The following is a 22963-nucleotide window of genomic DNA, read 5'->3' as shown; positions in this document are numbered from 1 at the left end:
TAAAATCAGTGAATACAGTGTTGGTAGCTGTTTCTTCAGAATCTGGTGTTTTGGCAGCAGATGCCCTTTATTACTTTGGTGGTAGGTGTGTAGAGACTACAACTCTTGTTTATTTTTGAAGACAAAGGTGAGCACCAGAGAGAGGAGGAAGGGAGTAATACTTTTAAAAATTGTGTTACTTCTCAGTCACATAAAAGAGGGTCAGAATGTTAATTGGGAGCACCAACAAGCTTTCTAAATCTACCCTTCTCTTGGTGGCAAGTGTCGCCTGTGGCTTCATAATATGGATATATTTTGTTTCAGCACAAAATCCTTTGTGGTGGAATTGGATATTGTACATTGGTTTCCAGATTGATTTGGATTTTAATGGGAAGGCCAAAACTGGACACAGGACTCCAGGGGTGTCCAAGTGGAGAGAAAGATTCACTTTGCTGTCTCTGCTGGTGACACTTCTGTTGATAGAGAGTAGAATACTGTTGGCCACCTTTGCTGCAAAGGCACGCTACTGGCTTGGATTCACCTTACAGCCCACCTCGGGGTCCCTTTCTGCAGAGCTGCTTCCCAGAGAGTGGGCCCCAGACAGTATTGTGGCCCAGGGTTAGTCCACCCCAGATGCAAACTTCTGCTTGTTTTTGTTGAACTTGATGAGGTTCCTGTAAACCCATTTTTCCAGCCTGTTGATACACCTCAGAACCCTCCAGTGTAATGAGCGCTCACCCCACTTGAGGATTCTGTGCACACTGAGAGTTCACTGTATCACATCACCCACATTGCTAAGGCATCATTGGTCCCATATTGATCCTTGAAGGTTTCCACCTAGTTACTGGCTGCACACTGAACTCTGTACCACTAGTCACATCTTTGCATCCAGCATTTTTTTCACTTACCTTTTAATCTACTCATCCAGCCCATACCTCACCAATTTAGTGATAAGGAAGCTGTGGGATGTTGTGCTAAAGGCAAAGTGCACATCATCTAAGGCCCTGCCCTTGTCCTCAGTATCACTCACCTCACTGTAGAAAGCAGCTGGGTTGCTCAGACACGATTTGCACTTGGTAAATCTCTTGGTTGCTCACAACCTTCTTAGAGACTGAGGTGATTCTGACTGGCATGTATTTTTCCTTCCTCCCTGGCCTGGACCTTCTCTCCTGTTGATGCTCTTCTGCTGCCAATACAGTCTGAATAATCGTTTATATTGGCTTCTGTTAAGCTTTGTGGTTTTGGATTCCATGATAGCAATTACAGTACTGCCTTTAGTCAAGGTGGCCTTTGACATTACAGTTATTGCCTACAGCTTTTCTCCTCCTTTTTAATAAATTAGGAAAAAGAGGAAAAACTTTATTCAGGGTTTGTAAAAAGGGTAGGGATGTTTTAACCACATTATTTCATTTACCAAAATAATACTACAAACATAGATGGCATTACTGTATTTAGAGACAACAGCCTTGATCACTTGGGACAATATGAAAATTAATTTTTAGTCTTGTTCAGTCTGTTACTGGAGAACTCCTTCTGGCAATTATGATATATAATATGAAATAGCTTCTTCCACTTGTATTCTTTCACATTTGTAACCCAACTTAATAAGGCAAGTAGAGTCAATCTTTATATTTAGTACAGTCCTTGATAAAAATATTCTGAAGTTATGTTTTTAGCTTAGTATTTTTAAAGTAACTTTTTTATCTAGATGAGGAATGTTGCTTATTTGGAATCTATTAGATTGAACGTACTATTCAAAGAATAAAAACCCCACAGTAAACCACTATATTGCATCCAAAGCAGTTGCATCTTACATTTAGTGGGATAATGCTGAAAATTGTGATGCAAGTAGCAAATAGCAACATAATATTAGCAGTGGATTAAAGAACTAAACAAAACTCTTGGATGACTAATTTTATAGGCTGAAGAAGCCAGAGTACTAAAAGGTTGATCAGAAGTTAATGACTAAATCTTTCTGCAGTAAATTTAAGTACTGGATTTTGTGTGTATATATATAATATTTATGTATATGTGAAATATGTATGAACACATATAATAAATTTAACTCTCAGTAAAAAAAAAATCACACTCCTGCAGATATATATTGAAACATATGGTTTATCAGTCTGTTTAGAAGAAACTACTGGTTTTAAGGAATTTGCTTGAAAACAATTATTTGCTTATGGCTGCTTTCAAGCAAGTCCTCAAGTGGTAGAACAAAAATCTTAGTATTTTTGTCAGTATAAAATTTGAAGGTGTTGTCTGCTGTTTACATGTGATGAGTTGTTTAGGAAAAAGCAAAAAAATAAAGCTCAATAACTGCTGTTGCAGTGTGCAGTTCCAAAATGTTCAAAATTTTATATAATTTATCTTATTTTATACCTCATGTCTCTGACACATCTGTATTTGCAAAAACTTTGCACTTTCACTTAGTTTCACTTTTTGTTGTAGTGGGGTTGTTGTTTGAAGTTAGCGAGATTTTCCAAAGCAGATACTGTATCTTTGTGCATCTTTTTTATATTTATTCTTTTTTTTAAGCTGATTCTATCAATTCAAGATTGCACAAACTGTTTTGCACACAACCACTGCTGTGAAATTGTGTGGTATCTCCATAGGAAAAAAAATGGATTTATTTTAAGAAAAGTAGTCATTGTTCATCAGACCGCTTATAATCCATCTTTTACCATGTTATCCTCCCTGTAAAGATCATAGACAATAATGATTTGCCTTTGAACAGAAGACTCAGTCCAAAATAATGTTTATATAAATAATCTCTGTATAAATTTTTTTTGTAATGGTATAAATTGAGGAAGTGTAACGGAGATTTAAGTTCCAGGAATAGGCAGATGCTTATTGCTTGGCAAAAGGGATGCTTAGTTGAAGTTACCACTATGACAGAAGAACAGCATAGAACTAAAGAGATTTCTTCTCTACTTCCCAAAACCACAGCTCTTTAGGTATGAAGAAACCTTTCTAAAAACGTGTCCCAAGCAACTGTTTCTGTAGTATCCGTGAGCTCTGCCTACACGTTTTTATTAGAAACACAGAGAGATGACCACTAGATCTGATTCTTGTGGGGAGAGACTCATTTAATGCATACAGATAAATACTAGGAGCCGGAGTGGAGAAATTGTTCTCAAAGCAAAGCTCATGATTCTTCAAGTTCATTCAGTGGAATCAGGTTTCTTTAGCAGTGAAAAAAGAAAAAAATGGTGAAAAGAACGTTTAGATAACTCCTTGCTGCCGGAAAATAAAAAGCTTAAGATGCTACTTGAGCAGTAGTCAAAAATGAAATAACAGTTTCTTGACCTAGAGCATGTGACCTCATTATTTTAGCTATATAGGAGAACAGACCTTTTTTTTCACCTGCTAAGGATTCTGGGGGCTTCCCCCTCTGTCCACTTTGCCACTATTTTGCACCAGAAGAACTTGAAATAGATGTAATCTGTTTATCCAGAGGCTGGATGTAGAGCAGTCTAGATTATCTCATTGGCTTGAATTCAAGATAGAGGGATTATTTTATTCTCTCACTGTAGATCACCTTAGGCAATCCTGTGAAGCCTGGCCCTGTTTCAATCACCTAAGGTGATCCAAGATGCTTTTATCTTTTTGTCTTGCTTTCTGTCCAAATAAATAAATTAGCTTGGATACAAGTCAATATGTATTGTTACAAAGGAAAAAGATCACTTTCTTGGATTTTGTATTAAAGATGAGTTTGATTATGTCACTTTCATATTCAAGAAAGTAGCAGAAAGTGGGACTTGCCTCTTTTATTTCTCATTGCTATCCAAGATGCTCAAGTGCCTCTTTTAAATTTGACCGAAATTTCATATCCTTTAAGTAGAACATGGTTCAGACTGGATTTTGTGAAGGTGGCCTCTTTGTTTTTCATAGCAAGATAAGTACTTGGGCGGTTCAAGAAAAGGTTACATGAAATGAAGCTTTCTGTCCGTTGATGGTAGTTTTGCTATATAATAAAGTAGCTGTTAGCACTGGAAATAAAGGTTAGTAAAATGAAGGTCAGTTTAAAATTAAACATTTCGCTTCCTAATCTCATGTAATGATCAGCAATGGTGGCAAAGCAAGTGTGAGAGAGGAAGAAAAAATAATCTTGACTCTTGACTCCGGGCTGAATTTTACTCTGTTTACTTGAGAAGAAAGTTTGACATTGGAAATATTTACCATTTCTTATAGAACTGTAAGTGATAATCACAAAAACGGTCTTTTTCTTGCAAAAACCCCAGTTGTATCAAAATATGGAACTTCTTAATTTTTAATTATATTACAGATTGTATAGTAATATTCTGTTTATTGCAAACAGTCAAGTTTTAGTAATGGAATTTGTTGCTCTCTGGATAAATACTAAAATTGAAGTAATGTGCACAATAACTTTTAGTCTTTCTAGTTACACACTATAATGTTACATATTTTAAGAAACAGTTAGAATGTATTTTCATTTAAATGTTTGCACTTCTAAAAAAGAGTTTCAGGAATAGCCAAAACCGCAGTAATAGTGAATACAGACAAAAAATTATTGCCTATCCATTAGAGCTTAATCCATTACTCCGCCTTGTATAGCTGTAGGGGAGAGTAGGGGGAAACGATCCCAAAAGCTTTACTGTTTCATGCAATGTGAGGAACAGCAGGAAAACCCAAACTCAGTGCAGTTAGACATGATTGTGTTTGAATTAATCCAACTGTTAAATAATTAAGCCATTTGACATACAAAGTGTGCGTTGAATGGAAGAAGGGGAGGTGAGGTAGAGAGGAGACAGATGGACTCTTGCTTGCAACAGAGAGTTTCCAGCCTCTGTAACCAGGAGGGATCAGCAGGAGTACTGCACTTACCTAGAAGAAACTTCATTGGCCAAACTTCTTAACTCTTAACATTAATTAACATTATCTTTTTTATTTATGTAAAAGATTATTAGTGTATATTTATATGCTTTAGTATTTTAAGCTTTCTTTAGAAAAAAAACCCAATCTAAATGTAGAATGACAAAAGCAAAATAGACTATGTAAAGTTCTTTAAAAATTTTTTTAAAATTTCAAGAGTTTCCTTGGAAGTACTGCAGTAAATTATTGTATAAATTCACCACAATTATTTTTCCATAGTGTGAAGTAGGAGTGGAGGTTAGGGTGTTGTTTGCCTTTATGGGCTAAGGAAAGAAAAGGGCAATAGGATAAGAAGAAAGAGCTTAAAAAAGGACCTTTAGTGTTGTTAGGATATCATGATATGCAGAACTCAAAACTCTGTTGACATGTCTTTCAGATGACTGCTTTAACTTTGGCAGATAGGAGAACGTAACTAGAAAGCTGCTAATGGTTTATTTCACAATTGTTAAATATTTCCCTGAGTAGTGTAACATAAGAATTTCACTGTGCTGAAATTGGCACTCCGGTTGGTACAGCTTTCCAATTTTACTTGTCATGCTAGTGAAGAGACAGTAATTTGAAACCTAAAATAATGTTTTTAATCACTTGACAAAAGTGACACTCACCTTAATTATAGAAAGGTTTATATGTGAACATGTTCCATTTGCACTCAAAATGGAAGTCAAATTAAAAGGCAGATGTGTGGAATTAACAAAATTAAACTTGACATCTACTGTAAATGCAATCTCTGACAATTTTTTTAATGTGAGCCCAGAGGAGGCATTAAAAAAACCCACCAACCTAATAATTTAAATTACCCAAATGGCAAAAGGTAGTTTGATTATCAGTGTGTGTTGGGAACAGATCAGCTACTGTAACTTTTTAATGGACAAATGTAATTTGATAAACAGAGTAAAAGTTGAGCAGAGAAACATGTTTTTGTTTTTAAATGTTGCTTTTCTTTCGAAGTTCAGATGATTCTGTTGCAACCGTTAAATCTGAAAATAATCACAAATTATAATCTTCCAAAGTAGTATTGGTCTTTTGGATGCTGCGATAAGACTTACATCTTCTGCTGCAGCTTTAAGATTGACAAGCAGATGATTCCAGAGCCAGGCCTTCCTATATGGGTGTTCTTTATTTCCTCTTGATCTGTGTCTTCAAACCTGAAACCACAATTACTGTGAATGTGTGTGGGAATTGTGAAGAGAGACAAGTGCCTGGAACAGGAGCTTCTTTCTCGAGTAGGAGGATGGTGGCACCCAGAGCCTCATGAGTGGAAACACTTGTCCGTTGTTCACTGGCAGAGGGGGACTAGCAGGAACCTGTCATCTGGACTTGTGGAGTAACACTTGTTTTGCCCTGAACCAGACACACGTGTTACCTTACTGCCAGTTCCAAGCTAAAATTGACAGCACTAGTTTAAATCCAAACAACAAACCTACATTGGTGAATCATTTTTAGAGAAAGATGTGTCAAGACTGAAGATCTTGCTTAAAAATGGGTGTGGGGCAAAGGTCTGAAAGATTGTCAGATGGATTAAGCAAATAAGAAACCTATTGAAGCTACTTTTTAGTAAGACGTAATTGTGTCTGTTTCTGGAATAAGTAATTGCTGTGGATTGTGGATTTCTAGAAACTTCTGTGTGAATGGTCATGTTAAGTTACATAGTCAGTGTTAGCTCAGCACTATTAGCCGTAACGGTGTGCAGCTTCGACCATCAGAATGTTGCCTTGATTCGGAAGCAGAAACCAAAGAAAAAGCAAATATGCATAAGAAACCAAATTATTTAGGTACTATTAGTACTTGACTGTATACTGTGGAAAAATCATTCCATGTGAAAAATGGACAAAACCTAGTCAGAAAACCAAACAAACAGGTCATCGAGGTGATAGTTTTTTTATCTGTTAAAGCTGAATCAAGCACATACGAATATTCACCTTTGTGTGCCTTCTCTCACTTGATGAGCCTCTGCAGTGTGCTGTTGGAGCTTACAGACACCGCTGTACTTCAGCTGCAGTTTATTTTGCTGAAGCAACTCCCAACTCTGGGAAGAAAATTACTGTGTGTGACCACAGTGCTACATTAACCCATCATATATTATATATATGACCTTAGTAATATACTGCAGAAGTCCTTGTAAAATCTTAGACTTGAGAGCTACGGAGTGATGATGGTGAGACAAACATGGAGTATCTGTAGTGGTGATAAGCAAAAGTGGTTAAAACTGGTGAAATGTGGAACAGCTGCTGACATGGAATAAACCTCCTTTATCCATGTGTATGCACACAGTGTATACCCGACCATGCCTACCGCAGAACTGAGGCTTGTGTTTCTCTTTAGCCTTTAGGTAACTGTCCCTAATTCCTTGAAAGTCAGTGAACAGCACTATGCCAGCTCAGCTTGGAAGTTTGCTGTGCCAATATAGGGCATGTCAGCTTCTTTTGAAGGGTCTGGATAGCTGTGACTTAAACACTAGCAATTAGACCATTTCTTTAGAAGACTGGTTTGTTCTTTCTGTCAAGAGTGATAAGCATTTGCCCTGCAGCTAACTTTAGTAAGACTAGACAGAGCTTTAGTAAATCTGTGAATCTTCTAAAAAATTACCATTATGAATAAAATTTGGAAATAAGCTGTAAGTGGGGTTTGAATTTAAATACCTGAACTATTTTCATACTGACCAGCTGCATCATATTTGTGTATGTTTGGACATTCTATTCAAAAATAGTTGGTTTTGATGTATATAGAACTTTTAAAGTAAGTTTTCATTTTTTTTCCTAGGACTTATATTGCTGAAGTCCTGTCAAGAAGTGTGGAGTTAGGGGAAGTTCTGTTTACAGTCAGCAGAAAGGGTACCATCCTGATGATTTAATCCCTTTGAATGTCTCAAAATCCATAATACTATAAACTGCTCATTTAGGATATACAAGAATTGGGTCAGTATCTGTTGTACTTCCTGCAGTGTACCAAGTTGTACAAATTTTAAGAAATCGTATTAAAATACCAAATGAGATTTGAATCTCTGTACCCGTATGCTAAACTGCAAAACTAGAGCATAGGACAAAAGGTCACTGTTTTCTTTATTAGAGTTATAGAGCTTTCTTTGTTAATTATGCATTCATCCAGCTCTGAATATACATCCATCTAGTTTAATTAAGTCATTTAGAGTGCTTATCCCATATTTAGAACTTAAACTTTTTTGAATGATGTGATTAAGCATAATGGGTTTTTGACATAAAAAGACCATCATTAAATGCTATCTTCTGTGTGCATATCTTCCTTATCATGCTTGTAGTGCTCTGCAGAAGTTTTAAAATGTATTTCTGAGGGCATGAATATGCAGAATCTTCTTTTTGTATTGAAATGTAGATGTGCAATGGGATCTCATGTTTTAGTTCTGTTGCATTTGCCAGGTTTTTTTGGTTTCTTTTTTTTGACTGGTGTGTCTCTCCTTTCTATCTTCCAAAGAGTTTATCACAGAATCCTAGAATGGTTTGGGTTGGAAAGGACCTTAAAGATCATCTAGTTCCAACCCCCCTGCTGTGGGCAGGAACACCTTCTGCTAGACCAGGTTGCTTAAAGCCCCAACTAACCTGGCCTTGGACAGTGCCAGGATTGGGGCATCCACAGATTTTCTGGACGACCTGTTCCAGTGCCTTGCCACCCTCTTGCCTAGTATCTAATCTAAACTTAGTCTCAGTTTGAAGCCATTCCCCCTTGTTTTGTCACTACATGCCCTTGTAAATAGTTTCTCTCAATCTTTCTGGTAGGCTCTCTTCATGTACTGGAAGGCCACAGTTTACTTACACACATTTACTTACTATGAGTCAACAAAACAACAAAATCTTCTACTCAGTTGTGATTGAGTTTTTTGTTTTTTTGTAGTGCCAATTCAGCATTTTAGTGTTGTGGCTTTTATGGTTTATATTACCTATTAAAGCATTTCCTCAGCTTAAAGAGAATTGAATAACTTGCAATGTGGTTTTTTTAATTGCGGTACTTCAATTACACTCATCTACATACTAGTATGTTTTCATTTTTCCTAGACTGAAACACTAAGAACAAGGCCAGTACAGCTTTTATCTCTTGCTAAGAAAGTTCAACTAGGAGAAAATAGAATTTCATCTCAATGTTCCATTAAACTTTTAACTAAGAAGAATGAAGTAATTCTGATGTCTGCAGTTTAGATCGGCGAAACAGTCTCTCTTCAGAGCTGTGATTTTGCTTTTTGGTCTTGCTCTCAGAAAATAATCAAAGGTGCTTTATATAGGAGTCTTAGTTTGTATTATTTTTTATTGTCTATAGGATTTTTAAAATGTTTTTTGAAAAAGTTGATTTTTTAAAAACCTGTACCTAAGATGAAAAGATGAAATCTAAATAGTCCTTTGAGAGAAATGATCTGTAGCTCCTTCGTATTAAAAGCTAAAAAAGGGCTCTCTGCAAATCTGGTGTTCAATCTCTGTTTGTTTTCTAAATGTCAAACTGCGAGACGAGTTTATTTAAATACTTTCTTAGTGTTACTTGTTGACACAGTTGTCTGAGTTCGCATCAGGGTGTCATTTGATCACTGTTAGGAAAGGCGTAAATTCAACAACAACAACAACAACAACAACCAAAAAAAAAAATTGAGAACCTTAGAGCTGGAACAGTTTTGGTGGCCTATAAATACTTGTCATCGTTGTGTTTCACACTCTTGGGACTTGGCTGAAACATGCTTTCCATATTGAACTAGAGACTAGATTGAATTAAATTTATATAAGCTTTGTTGACTGCACTGCAGCATTGTGATGGTGTAAAAACTATTGTCAGTCAGGTTTCCCTGCCTTGCTTTTTTAGATTACCATGCATGTACGTATAGGTATGTACAGACACGTGTGTCTAGATAGATAGATCAAGTATGTGTATACATGTATGTATATAAATGCACTTATACTATAACCTATATTGGCACAATAACTGGAATCTTGCTGCCTTTTTTGTACTACTGGTGGTTACCAGTGCAGGTGGAGTTTTGCCTGCTGCATTTATGTCAGACATCAACCCCAAAATCGTGCCAGGCCCACATGTGCTCTTGTGGCTGACTTTAACCTCATCATGGGCTTTTCAAACAACCCTCGACTCCCTACCACTGCCCAAGTATCAGTTTCTGAAGTTTCCCTCCCTTTTATTTATGGGGAAGAGTAAAAGTATACTTGTGCCAATTATTTGGTGCACCTGTTGACCCGCCTGTGGCTTGACTGGAGAAAGGGACACCTTTTTAGTCTTGCACCTGCTTTGATCTAGGGAAGAAACAGCATTGCTTGGTTGTAGAAAATAACATGCTTAGATGTGTAAAACAAGGTTCTATTCTGTCTCTTCCTGTTCTGTCTCAAAGCCTGCTTTTTCTGAGGAGGTGGTGGAGAACTTTTCACACGGCAGGGATGGGGGGAGAGGTGTGGGGGAAGGGATCTCAAGAAACAAAGTGTACAGAAAGAGAATAGAGAAGAAAAAAGTGGTGCCTTGAAGGACGATAGTTGCATCTGAAGTGAGAGATGAGGAATAGTATTTGAAAGAAAAATGCTCTAATGTTGGCTAAACTGGATTACTGACCCACAATATAATGGGGGACATATTTGATAGCAATATGCTCTTAAAAACAAAGGTAATTTTTATTTCATCAGGGAGAATTTATATCTGGTTAAAATGTATCAAACATCGTAGAAACTACAAGTATTGCTCTGGAGACTTAAAAGTTGTATGAATATAATATTAATTATTCCTTTTCTATGTGTTCTTATTTACAGACCAGTCTTTCCATTTGGGGATGGGGAAGTCTTGGCCTTGTGCTTTTTCTAGTAACTTTTGGACCCTTCGCTATATTTTACTTTGCATTTTATATCCTCTGCTTTGTGGGTGGGTAAGTACACTGTGTAGTGTTTTGTTTAATTTGCTGTGAAAGAAAAAATTTAATGTGTGTATTAGCAGAGAGCTTGCTCAGAAAATCTGAAGTGGCTTTATGTAATTAATATTCCACATTTGAGCACCTCTTTATGAGCAAGATTTTTGTAATTGAAATCTCAACTTAGCTATTTTTAGTGGGTGTTAAGAGGACAAATGCTCACATAAAAATAGTGGTAATTTCAGTTCATACTTTTTATTACTGTGTCAGTTCTTTTCCCAGGTATTTCTAAGTACTTATGTTTCCTTTTCTATCACAATCTCATTTTCCTACCTAAGGCGCTTGATTCATGTGACTGGATGTTGTCCTTGGTGTATGGAAATAATGCTACACTTTGAACAAGTAGATCAGTTCAGCAGCCGTAGACTTTTCATGTGTTATCTTATAGGCAGGAAGGGAGCAAACAGGTGAAGTTTAGCACCATTACTACATTGTATATTATGGTGTCTGCATTGTAACCATTAAAACATTTTTAATGGCATGTTAGAATGTCTCAATGGGATATTCTTTTTCCCTTGTTACTTGATACCATACAGAATGTATGTATGTTCCTGTATATTTCATCAAAAATGTAGTAGCGTTTAGTAGCCAGAATTAGAGCTGCTACACTTGGGTTTCAACTGTATTAGGCTTGGTATTTCATCTCAGGAATCAGAATAGTCAGTCTGCTAGAAAAGGGATTTAGTTAAAGTAAAACTAACTTGAAATAAATGCTTTTGTCTTGTTAAGTCTTGATACAGGTGTTGTTGGCATATTTTGCTATCTGTTTGTCCAGGGCAAAAGTCAGAGTTCATCCAAAGGGCAAGAGTGAATCTGCTCTTTGTTTTGTCTTACCACTTCCTTAGTACTTGCAGTATGGAAAATAACATGGGATATAATAATTTCTTAGGAGGTTATCCTTCCTTCATTCTTGCAAAGTTTCAGTTGTTTGGCTTTTCAAAGCTAACGGTTAACGCAGTCTCGTAGAGCGTGTCTGAAGTCAGCTACAATTTGGCACCATTAAACTGCATGTGGTGCCTGAGCTCATTCATTCTCAAGTCAGCTCTCGTATCTCTTTGCCGTGGTTATTCTGCTGCTTTGGTTCATTTTTGTAGCAAGTCAGTAAACATTGATCTTATTAAGGAAAAATTCATCTAGTGGTAGTGTATCTGCTAAAGCAGAGTGTTTACTTATGTATGTAGATGTGAGGTCTCAGCCCTTGCAGTAGAAAGTCATCACTTCGTTACTTTGACATATACATCTTGGCTAAAGCTGTGATCTGGCCCTTTTTTACACTGTTAATCTTTTTCAGAGTGACTCACTTACTGTAACATTCAGCACACAGAACTGCGAGTGCTAACTAGGCCAAATGGGTTTGTATCTAAATTATTCTTGCCTGCTTCTTTTTTTTTTTTAATTAATTCCCTTGAAGTTTCACAAAGTGCTTGGTCATGCTTCTGTTAGAAACAAACAGAAGTTGTTATGAAGTAACTTTTGCACTTATGATTAGCAATTATATGTCATAACATCATATATATAAATTTAGAAAACAAAACTTTAGTTTTGGTTCATGATCATAGTAGAAATTTAGTTTTAGTTCATGATTGTAGTAGTGTCCGTAATATTTACTGTACCCTTCTCTGGAGCAAAATAACAATTTTGGACATGGATTTTTATGGTTGAATTTTTTGTTGAAACTTGGAGTTCTTGTCCAATTTGTCACACAGTTTTCAAGGTTTTTATATTTCATTCAGAAAAGAAGTGGCCTGTATGAAAAACTTCTGACTTCCACTAGGTGGAAGTCCAGCTTCTGTCCCATTTTGTAGTTTTAGCAAGAGAAAATGATGAATCACAGCTGGTCATATTCTTAGTATCGACCTAAGCATCTACATTATACGCCAGTGAGCTGTGCAGGAAGACAATGGTGATGCTATATCTGTGTCAATGTAATCAATCTGTTTATACTGTTTAACTCCTATTATGTGCTAATGACTTCTTTTTGATTTGCTCTCAACTGTGTGTTTGCACAGATGTCTTGTAGTAAATGTACTATTGTTTTTGGTGGACATGGAAGAATACTGAAACCATTTGTATATATGAATAAAAGTTCAAAATCACAGTTTCTCTTTATTTCATGTCAAGACTCATTTATAAAATGTTAGCCTTTTTCCGTTCAGGATCTGGTAACTCATTCACTTAGGGAACTGAGCTCAAAAGCAGGACACTAAAGAAAGATATTTTTTAATTAACCTGTGTAGAATATTACAGGGTGTTATTCTTCTTTTTCCCTCTCCTTCAAGTAGTGGTGTAAACCCCTTTATCTGAGTGCTGAGACTGTCTGTTGCCATCTGTCTCTTCTGCTAAGACTGTTTCTTATCTTACTCTCTTTCCTTCCCTCTTTCAGTCCTAAGGAAGTAAAATAAAAATGATGTGAATTGTGGTTTTGCCAAATAAAAAAATTGAAATTTCTTGGATCATCAATTGCTTTGCCATTTAAAAGAATTTGCTCTGTCATCAAACCCCATAATTATTGATACTCAATCACGTCCATATGTATATGACTGACTGGCTCCGTTAATGATTGTAACTGCTGACCAAATCAGGAATGGTTCTGTAGCTGCTTTTTGACTTTCACAAAGCATTCAGCTGAGACTTACTTTCCAGATTTGAGGGGAAGATGATAAATCTGTGGTCTTCATTTTTCTCTCTCTTTTACCTTTGTTCTGTTGTTAATCTGCCCTTGAAAAAAAGCTGGTCATCCAGTAATCGTTGGAAGAATTTACAAAAAAATTAAGCAAAATACAATCTTTTCGTTTTTGTGCTCTATTCATTTAGGGAAGACTAATATGATTTGTCATTCATGTATTGAGAATCATCTTAATGAATTAAATAAGCATTTACACCAGACGATTCAGGTTAGCTAGCAGATGCCCTGAATGGTCAGACTATGTATCCTTCTCTAATACTCACAAGATTTTACATTAGAGAATAAAATGTATTAGATTCTGCCACAGAAGAAGCTCTTAGCATTTCTAGGATAAAACTGAAAATACTTAAAGGCATCTAAGAAGATGAGCATATTTTTAAACTGTATCGGTAGTATTAGTATTTTAGAATGAGTCATTAACTTTAAAAGCATGAAAATATTTGAGAGAAAACAGAGATATAATGTATAGGTAGTTATTTCCAAGGCTTCAGTCCTTTTGAATAAAGGAGGAGAAGCAGCTTGCTGATGGATGTTTGAAGTTAAAGTTGATTTTAGACCAAATTTGAGTATACTGTTTCTTTAAAAGACAACTGAGGTTTCTAATAGAAAAGTCATAGAGGATCAAAAGCAAATCCAAACTTTAATAATTAAAAAAACCCCAAAACTTTAGTGAAACATGAAGTTCTTGTCTGTGAACTCTGATTGGTGTTATGATTTTAAAGTGATAAGGAGCAGAAGAGCAATTAAACCTGCTTTTGTTCCTCGCTGTCATATGTCAGGTAAAGATTGCTGCAAGGGAATTAGAGTATCCAGTAAACTCCTCTTATGCATTGTCAAGCCTTTTTTTTTTTTTTTTTTCCCTCTTTCATGGAGTTAACCTCCCAGCTTCTGAATTACTGGGCCTCTGGGGGACTTAAAAAGAAAAATTTTAATTGTGGGAATCAAAACCTTTAAATGGCATATTTTAGCTTGGATAAGATTTTTAATCTTACAAGTGAGAGAGAGTATCATATATCAACAGCTATGTACATTAAAAGAATGTATTACTTCAGCACATTTCAAGCCTGGAATAGCTTTGTGAGTTCCTGTGGTCACAAATGCTGGTCAGCTGGCCTTTTAATTGAATGCTTTGAAATTTGTGTAAAAAGCTGTCTGTGCTTAGCCATCCCAAGGCTAATCTATTTTCTTTTCCTCTTTGCTTGATATTTCAAAGGCTACATGCTCTGCTTATGCTATAATTGGGAGAGACACTAGGTTTTCATCTATTTCTCAGTAAAACCAGCTTGATGTTCATGTGTTTTTGTCCCCTGGTGTCATAAGCTGTAAATAAATTCTTACTGTTGTAGCAAGGGTGAGCGCAATGTCTAAACATATGCAACGGTTAGTTATGCTTGCTGCATCAGTTTATTCCTGGACTGTGATTTTGTGGCTTATGCTACAGTGAAGTAGCCTACAGAGTTTATTTCTTCATAGTGTTGAAGTAGGAGAATCTTCATGTAAATACAACCAGAGCAACTTCTGTATGTACCCCTCTTCCCACGTGCTAATATTTATGAACACAGGCAATGTGCCATCAGAGCAGGCACACTGTAGCATAGACAATGCTATGTAGATCTGCTGTGTGGTAAGAATATATCAAGACAGATAATACAAGACTGGGAAACTTCATACTTAAGAGTTCTGTCAGTTATTTTGAGCAGCATGTTACAGTGTGAAAAAGCACAAGAGTAAACAGTGAGAACTGTCATATATTGTCATTTTATAACTTGCTGTTGAATATTTTCTAGAGGTCAGAAAATGTGGCTGTTGTTGCACCTGGTCTTTCTTTTTCCATTTTAGGGGTTTTGTGGTTACTCTTTTATTTGGAAAAAGCAATTCAGAAAAATACCTTGAGCAGTGCGAACATTCGTTTCTCCCTTGTACATCAGTTGGGATCCCTAAGGTAAGGAAAGTTTTCTGGTCTTAACTTCTAGATCAGATTTTATAACTTGGTTAGAAATAATCAGTTTTAATCTAAGAATTATTCCCATTTCTTAAGGTAAAATAGCCTGCTTTTATCTTTTGAGTCAGCTGCAATGTGCAAGTGAAATGCAATATTTTTCCTTTATGAAATACAAGGTTTTTAATAGGTTATGGAAAGTTTGTTTAAAGTATTTTTTCTTCATTATGAGAAATGAGTATGATATGACTGGCTAATATCATCTGTGAGGAAATGACTAAACCATTCTTTTCTAGACTACTCGTGTGTGTTGGTTTGTTCTGGGGGGTAGCTCTTCCTTACTTTTTTGTGCAAGATTGTCATCACTATTTAGGTGTCTTCCATCACTGCATCTGTAGTCTCTCCACTTTTGGTTGTGGTCAGAAAGTTGCTTGCCTATGAAAGTCAAACTGTTACAAAGTCTACATTTGCAGTACTTCAAGGATGTAGAGGTTATCTTTGGCTCTCTTCAAGACCTACCAAAATTCTGGAAAGGCACAGATGAATAAAGAGCAGCAGTGGAATCCACTTTTCAGCTCTTTTCTTTTCTGAGTTCCTAACAGACACGTCATTTTGGTTGATGGATTTAAAGTTCAGGGTTCCTAACTGGATAAATCTGCATCTGTTTAGTACAAGAAAATGTTGTTAATAGCCAAGAGGTAGAATTTCTAGGAATTCCTGGTGTATGAACCAATGCATCTTGTCAGCTGAGAAGTTCATATATATCTCTTGGTCTGATCCATTTGCGCGCATCATAATTCAGAAAACCCAAAGATTGCTAATTATTTTAAGTTTAATCTCACAGCTATTCTGACTGAAACATCCTGTTTGTTCTTTCTTAGCTATTAGTCACTACACTTCATACTGTCTATCAAAGGGGGTGAGTGTTCTGCATTATTAGTAACACAGAAATTTACCTTGTGATTCAGCAGTATGTTTTCTAATCACAGAACTTTTTCTGTGTCTGGTTCATAGCTGGTTTGGTAAGTGGCCTTTTAACTTAGGTCTTTGAATCTTTTAAAATAAATCTGAAAGTATATCCTAAACTGTAAAGAAAGGTCACTGCTCCAGATGAAAAATACTGAGGTTAAGGCTGAAAAAGGAGAAGTCAGCAGTCAGCTAATGTTTCTGTTCTGTTAATGAAACCTCCTTTTAGATGGCTAAGATTCTTGGTGCTATATAGACTTTAGTGCTTCTGTTATATAGGTTGTGGAGTGTTACTTATGTCCTGTGTTTTGAGAGCGGATTTAGAGAAGTTTTTCTGTCTTTTAAATTTCCTCTGCATGCTGAAACTTTTTTTAATGTTAATGTTACTTTTTTGGGGTTCAGTAGATATGTATGCTCTGGTTGCTTTATAAAGGACTAAATTCTTGTGGAGTTTTTTGTGTAATCTTTGCAAATTCAGTAGTTTGACTTCTGATTTGAGTATGGACTATTGACACAGCACTTTTCCTCAACTGACCTGTCTTGACTAATCTCTGGGTTTAAGTCCTGTAATACAAAGGTATTTATTTTTAGCTGACGTATTAATTTCTGTTTGGAGCTGTTCACCAAATAAAATCTGTTTTTCTTCTGCAATAGTGTTTTGCATTTCTCTTTTGCCACCGCATTATGGTAGCGTTAACAAGTGCAGCTGAGCTTTTCAGTAGCAGTGCCAGTAGAGATGAGTCCCAACCAAAACCAAATGTGATGTTTGCTTGTGATTCCTATTTGCTATATCTGTATTAAATTTCTGCTGACTTGTATGGAAAGTAATATTTTTAACTTGAAGTTTTTTCATGTTTAAAACCATTGTGGCCCTAAGTGGTCTTGAACAATGAATATTTTTTCTATGGCTGGTGTGTATAGATGATACTTCTTCCATGAACCAAGTACAAACTGAATTCACCTTAACATTAAATTATTTTCCAGTAGTCTGAGGAGTAATCTGGTGATATTGGTTCTTTATAAGATGGTCTTTTCATCAGAGTTCTGTTGATAGTTTTGGGTTATTTTTGGTACTTACAGATTTTCTGTAGGCTAAGATAAATGCTCAAATGCTTGATTTAGATACAGAAATCAGTTGTAATATAGACCATCAAAGTTGTGGCTGGATGTAATGTGTAGAACGTACCATATGTTAGAACACCAGATTTGGTGCTGATTCCATGATTGCTGCAAATTATACCTATTAGCAAATATATAATGAATACCTCACATTAAGGAGAATACTTAATGTACATTTGATGGAAGATTGTATACCTTTCTGCTATTTTTTTCTTTGTTTACATACACATAGGGAGGCTTAAAAATTACACTTAGACTTGTTTTTCTTTTTGCAAGTCATTATATAACTTTTGTGTCAGAAACCTACTGGATGATGCAATAATGTACTGGCTCTGCAAGATACACAGGTGTCTGCAGGCTTGTGTTAAAACAATGTTGAATGAAAGGTAAATTTAGAGCCTTCTGAACTGTTAACTTGAATGCTACTTTCAATTTAACTTGCAGATTTCACTCCAGCTTAAACAGAAGTGTGAAATGTTTCATTCTTGTAGTTGATGTGTCTAAGCTTTACCCAAAAGACAAGGAGTTTCTGTAGGCTGGGTACAATATTGCCAAAGAACAGTAAGATAACAGTGATAACAACTTACAGGCTGTAGTTGCATGTTGGGTCCTTGAATAGTCTCTGAGTCTCTTGAAGTCACTGGGTCATAGCCTATGTCACAGATTTGATGCAGATGTGTAAATATCCTGTGTCTTGTCCATTCATGAAACCCTGTGACTGCAATAAGGGAAATAGTAGCACAGTCCAAACGAGGCATATCTCATATTTGACAGCTACCTAACAGTTTCAAAAGAGGACTTCAAAAATACCCATTAGTGCAGTGAAGCAAAAGTCTGAAGTTACTCAGTCAATGCAGTTAGATGCTTGTGGAGCCTGCATTTGTTTGTGCTGCATGTCACTTTGTGGAGTTTGTGTCTCGCATTCCTCCCAAGTGCTTCCTACCTGCTTAAAATGAAGCAAGGAGGAGTCAAATGTAACAAAAACAAGTGATACCCGTTTTTCCTGACTAATAATTTCTTACTGGTAGAGTGCATCAGACTAATTGTGAGTGAAGTGCCGTCAAGTTGGACAGTTGTCATGTGAGTTGGATCCTTCCTTGAAGTCTGTCTTCTGTGTCGGTGTCTGGAAGGCAGATGTAAAACCAGCAATGCTCTCCAAGTGAGACTACAGTCAGCTGTTGTACCTATAGTGAAATAGAAGCACATACTCTAAATTTTAGATGTCTTCAGACATATCAAAAGCAAGTTAAATTATACTGCAGGCACATAAAGATTTCATTGGAGAAAAAGAATATGAAAAAATGGTCTAACCTTGTAGTTGGCTCTGCTTTGAGCAGAAGGTTGGACAAGATGAATTCCTGAAATCCAGGTGAAAACCTGGATTCTATGAGCATATGAACATTCAAATTTTTACCAAGTAATCTTGCATAGTCTCTGTGTCCCTCTCTTTCTTGTGGCTGCTGCTTTTTTTGCTGCTGTATATTCCTCTGTGTTTTCCAAATATGGTTTTATTCATGCAGTCCTTCAAAAGTCTTTTGACAGTTTTGTCTGGTGATTTGTACTATGCTGTGCTTAGTAAAAATATTTCATTATTTAGTTCTGTATCATTTTGGTGATTTTGATATGATCAGCACAAAAATACTTCGTAAATTCCTTAGTATATGGGTGGAATATACTAACTGTTTGGATTTGACCCAGTCTTACTTGTATTAGACAGTTTCCCTGTCTTGAAAGTTAAAGAATATACAGAATTTTGCTACAAAATATTTCTGTGTTGTGATAGAGAGTTGGTTAAGTAGGAGGATGATTTTTTTTCTGGCCTCAGGTATTTCACTGCCTTATCACTGTTAACTGCTTTGAATGAGAGATACTCGGGGCGAGTCACATAGAATAGATTCCCTGGATATATGGTTTATAATTCCTTCATTTATGGTTTTGACAGTTCTTCTTTGTTTCCAATATAGTCATAGCTTTCTCTCTAGATCAAAGAAATTACTGGTTTATTTGAACAATAGTGTAAGTTGTTGGGTTGTTACTTCTGTGAAAATAGAGGAATTTATTGCCTATTTCATTGAAATTTTGTAGAAAGACACTGCATTAGTCCACTTGAGAGAGGCACTGATAAAGCGAGTTCTTTTTTTCAGTATGTCACTTGCCAAAAGTCACCTCTGATGAGGTCATTCTTGGGGTTAACTGCTCTGAGTTGCAAATCCTTCTATAAGTAATTTCTTTCCCTCCTTAATTACTTTTCAAAGGCTCATTTGTTGAGTAGCAATGGTACAAAAAAGTAATTTCTCTTCTGGCATATAGAATAAACTGAGGTGGATAAAGAAACCAAAAGCCCAACTGAAAATTTTCTGCCTGAGATTGCATGATCGAGTTCACAAACAAGTGAGGAACTGGAGTCTTGCACAAAAGCTATCTTGTGCTGTTGTTGTGTCTCCCCCTTCCCTCCTTTTCTAACTATTTGAGTTTTATTTCCTTCTGATCCAGTAATTTAGCAAACACTTACTCCTTTATAATAAGCAAGAAGTAGGTTTTCAGGAGGTCCTCATCATTATGTACTATATAGTGAAAAACACAGAAAATATTGTGGTGGATGGATGCCCCATCCCTGGAAACATTCCAGGTCAGGTTGAACAGGACTCTGAGCAAGGTGATGTAGTTGAAGATGTCCCTGCTCATTGCAGGGGTGTTGAACTACACCTTCCAACCTATATAATCCTGTGATTCTATGATTATATCTTCTCTATAAATTATAATAATAGGGAAAATATATAAGGTCATTACTGGAAGTGTGTATATATATGTCATAAACAGTAGAGCTGTTTTTTAATTAGAGCTAAATCCTACAAAGTTACATTTCCCAATCTCTTTCAAGTGCATAGAAGAAATGAAACGTGAAGCCAGACCTATTAAGATTGACAGAAGACTGACAGGTGCGAACATAATTGATGAGCCTTTGCAACAGGTAAGTTCTAACCAGGACTATTTAACCTACTTTTATTTTCTTTGCAGGTATTGACTATGTAATACAGAAGTAGTTGAGTGACAAATAGAATTTCAAGCTTTTATCATATTTGAGAGTGATAAATGAAAAAACCATGGGAGATGGGCCAGCATATTGGGCAATATTTGAGTATATTTTCAGTATATTATATTTTCTCAGTGTAGTGGTGATAAAAACATAATGTGCAAACCAGTCTGAAAAAGAAGTGATAAAAACAGGGTGTGCAAACCAGTATGAATAAGAAGTTTCAGTGTGTGAATTTTATTGTTTCACTCCCAGTTTCCTAATGGTAAGGGAGTATTGTTCACTCTGGTAACCTTTTAAGATAACTGCTATTGCGTTATCAGGCACAAAAAACTGTTGTATATTTTTTTGTCCTTTGTCATTAGTTCTTTTTTTTCTTTTCCTTTCCAATTTCAGGTAATCCAGTTTTCCCTGAGAGACTATGTGCAGTATTGGTATTACACGCTAAGTGATGATGAATCCTTTCTTCTGGAAATTAGGCAGGCTCTTCAGTATGCACTTGTTCAGTTTTCTGCCAGGTAAGGTTTATTTTTATTTAAATCAATATACTGTGAATTGTATGGTAGTAGATAAATGATTAAGTTTATCTACTAGCATAGTTCAGTGCCCTTTACAGTAAGAACATGTAAAAATTTAGGATTAGATTGTGAGAAGTACAGTCTTTTGCTGATCACTTAGGGAAATAGTGGAGATGATGGTACTTGTAGTCACGATCTTTTGCAAAATGGCCATTTCAAAATTTAGATTAATGTCTAAATCACTGAACTGCCTTCTTTTTTTTTTCTTTTTTGCAACTTAAGCATTAAGTTTGTGAATCATGGCCTCTTTGTATTGAGGTCTGTTTCATGTACAGAGTAGTGCTACTCCCAAGGTAAGTCAATCTGAAAGTCTGAATTCAACACATGTATCACCTCAAATGATTTTTAGAAGTGGTGTGGCTCTTCAATATGTAAGAACAATGGGTGATTTAAGAAGAATAGTAGTCTGTGGAATGAAATGGAATGCCACACATGCAAATACTTTTTTTAACACAGGATTGATTCAGAACAAGTGGGTAGTTTCTTATTTACCCCTTATTTCTACTGCTGTTCCCCGACTTCCTGCTACTTGATTAAGCAGCTTGTCTGGGAAATTCACTTATTTAGCATGGCTGATTTCTCAGCCCAGGTACCACGTGTCTTTATGTCCATATACGCATTTATTAAAGTTTTTATTTCTGGTACTCATCCCACTGTGCTTATTGTTACCTGCTTTCTCTGCACAAGAGGTTGTTCGTCACTTTTTAGCAATTTTAAGGTGTTGTTATCCCCTCCCTCTTGAAAATGGAGGTTAGTGTGCTTTTCTGACAGTGAGAGTCAAAGATAGAGAGCTGGGTTTAATAACGAAAAGTTAATTATAATATAATCTTACTAGTAGTAAAATAATGACAATCGTAGGAAACAGTATTGAAATAGTGAAAGCTATGCTAAATAAACTGTGTTACAGCAGCCAAACTTACGATTGCATGAAATGGACCTGGCTACCCAGCTTCAGTGTTTCTTTGTTTAGCAAAGTTACTTCATTGGACAGTGTCAAACACTGAGTTTGTATCAAAGTAGGTCAGGTTCTAGCAAGTTTATTTTTCTTTCCGGCAGTACTATAGCTCTTCAAAAATAGTCACTGCTCCTGTGCAGTTGTGTTCTGCTGTACAAAGCAAATCAATTTCACTGGCCTGCAGCAACTCTTTGTCTGCAGAAAAAATGATGTAGTGTATTTATAATGCCTGTAGTTGGATATAGCTGAGGCAGTTGAGATTAGAACCATCGCCTATAGTTTCATTCAGCCTGTCAGCTTCTGGGGAGAATGAGTACAGTGAGAATTTTTTGTTCCCTGAGGGCTGCAGCTTTGGGAGCCTGGTGTAAGGCTGCCACCCAGTGGTTTTGTGCTGTTCTGTCTTGTGTGGATGGGGGATCTGGATCAAACCATAGGAATGGTTTGATCGACTGCCCTTTGGGATAGCTCTGCTTCTTCTTGATGAAAGAAGAGTAGGTAAGGGAACAAACACAACAAAAGGAAATGTTGTAGAAGGATTCCTGCTATAAAAAAGTGGGCATCTTGAGAGAGGTCAGGCGATAAAACACTTAATGCAGGATGAGAGCTATTACTAGCATCAATATTCATTGAACCTATAACGCAAAAATCACATTTTTAGTTTGCCTAGTTAGGCCAGATATCATAAAAATTTCTCTATCCTTTTCACACCACTAAGGAAGTCATTTTATGTAAATCTAACAGTGACTATTTTCTAACCTAAACCTATATGTGTTGTTGGAAGAGTATGCTAAGTACCTCATCTAAGCTGTGGAGTCAAATGTTGATAATATTAGAGTGCATTTAGTTTCATGTAAAATGTGTGTTTTCTCAGTGGTACATTTTCTTCAAATTCAG

General features: G+C 36.2%; 1 protein-coding gene across 8 annotated transcripts in view; it reads left to right on the top strand.

The window, feature by feature from the left end:
• SNX13 (sorting nexin 13) overlaps window positions 1–22963 on the top strand; it is a 66536-nt gene that overhangs the window by 9783 nt on the left and 33790 nt on the right. For all 8 annotated transcript variants that reach the window (XR_001860324.1, XM_017729377.1, XM_017729373.1 and 5 more), the window contains exons 2-5: window positions 10638–10750; window positions 15318–15420; window positions 20384–20473; window positions 20933–21054. Coding sequence is in view for 7 of the 8 variants with exons in the window: in XM_017729377.1 (XP_017584866.1) it covers window positions 10638–10750; window positions 15318–15420; window positions 20384–20473; window positions 20933–21054 (428 nt within the window). In the remaining variant the exon portion in view is untranslated. The remainder of the gene's footprint in view (window positions 1–10637; window positions 10751–15317; window positions 15421–20383; window positions 20474–20932; window positions 21055–22963) is intronic.

The sequence above is a fragment of the Corvus brachyrhynchos genome, unplaced genomic scaffold (assembly GCF_000691975.1).
Source record: "Corvus brachyrhynchos isolate BGI_N302 unplaced genomic scaffold, ASM69197v1 scaffold142, whole genome shotgun sequence".
Taxonomy (NCBI): domain Eukaryota; kingdom Metazoa; phylum Chordata; class Aves; order Passeriformes; family Corvidae; genus Corvus; species Corvus brachyrhynchos.
Note: the sequence above shows the minus strand (reverse complement) of the source record. Positions and strands in the feature narration are given on the sequence as shown.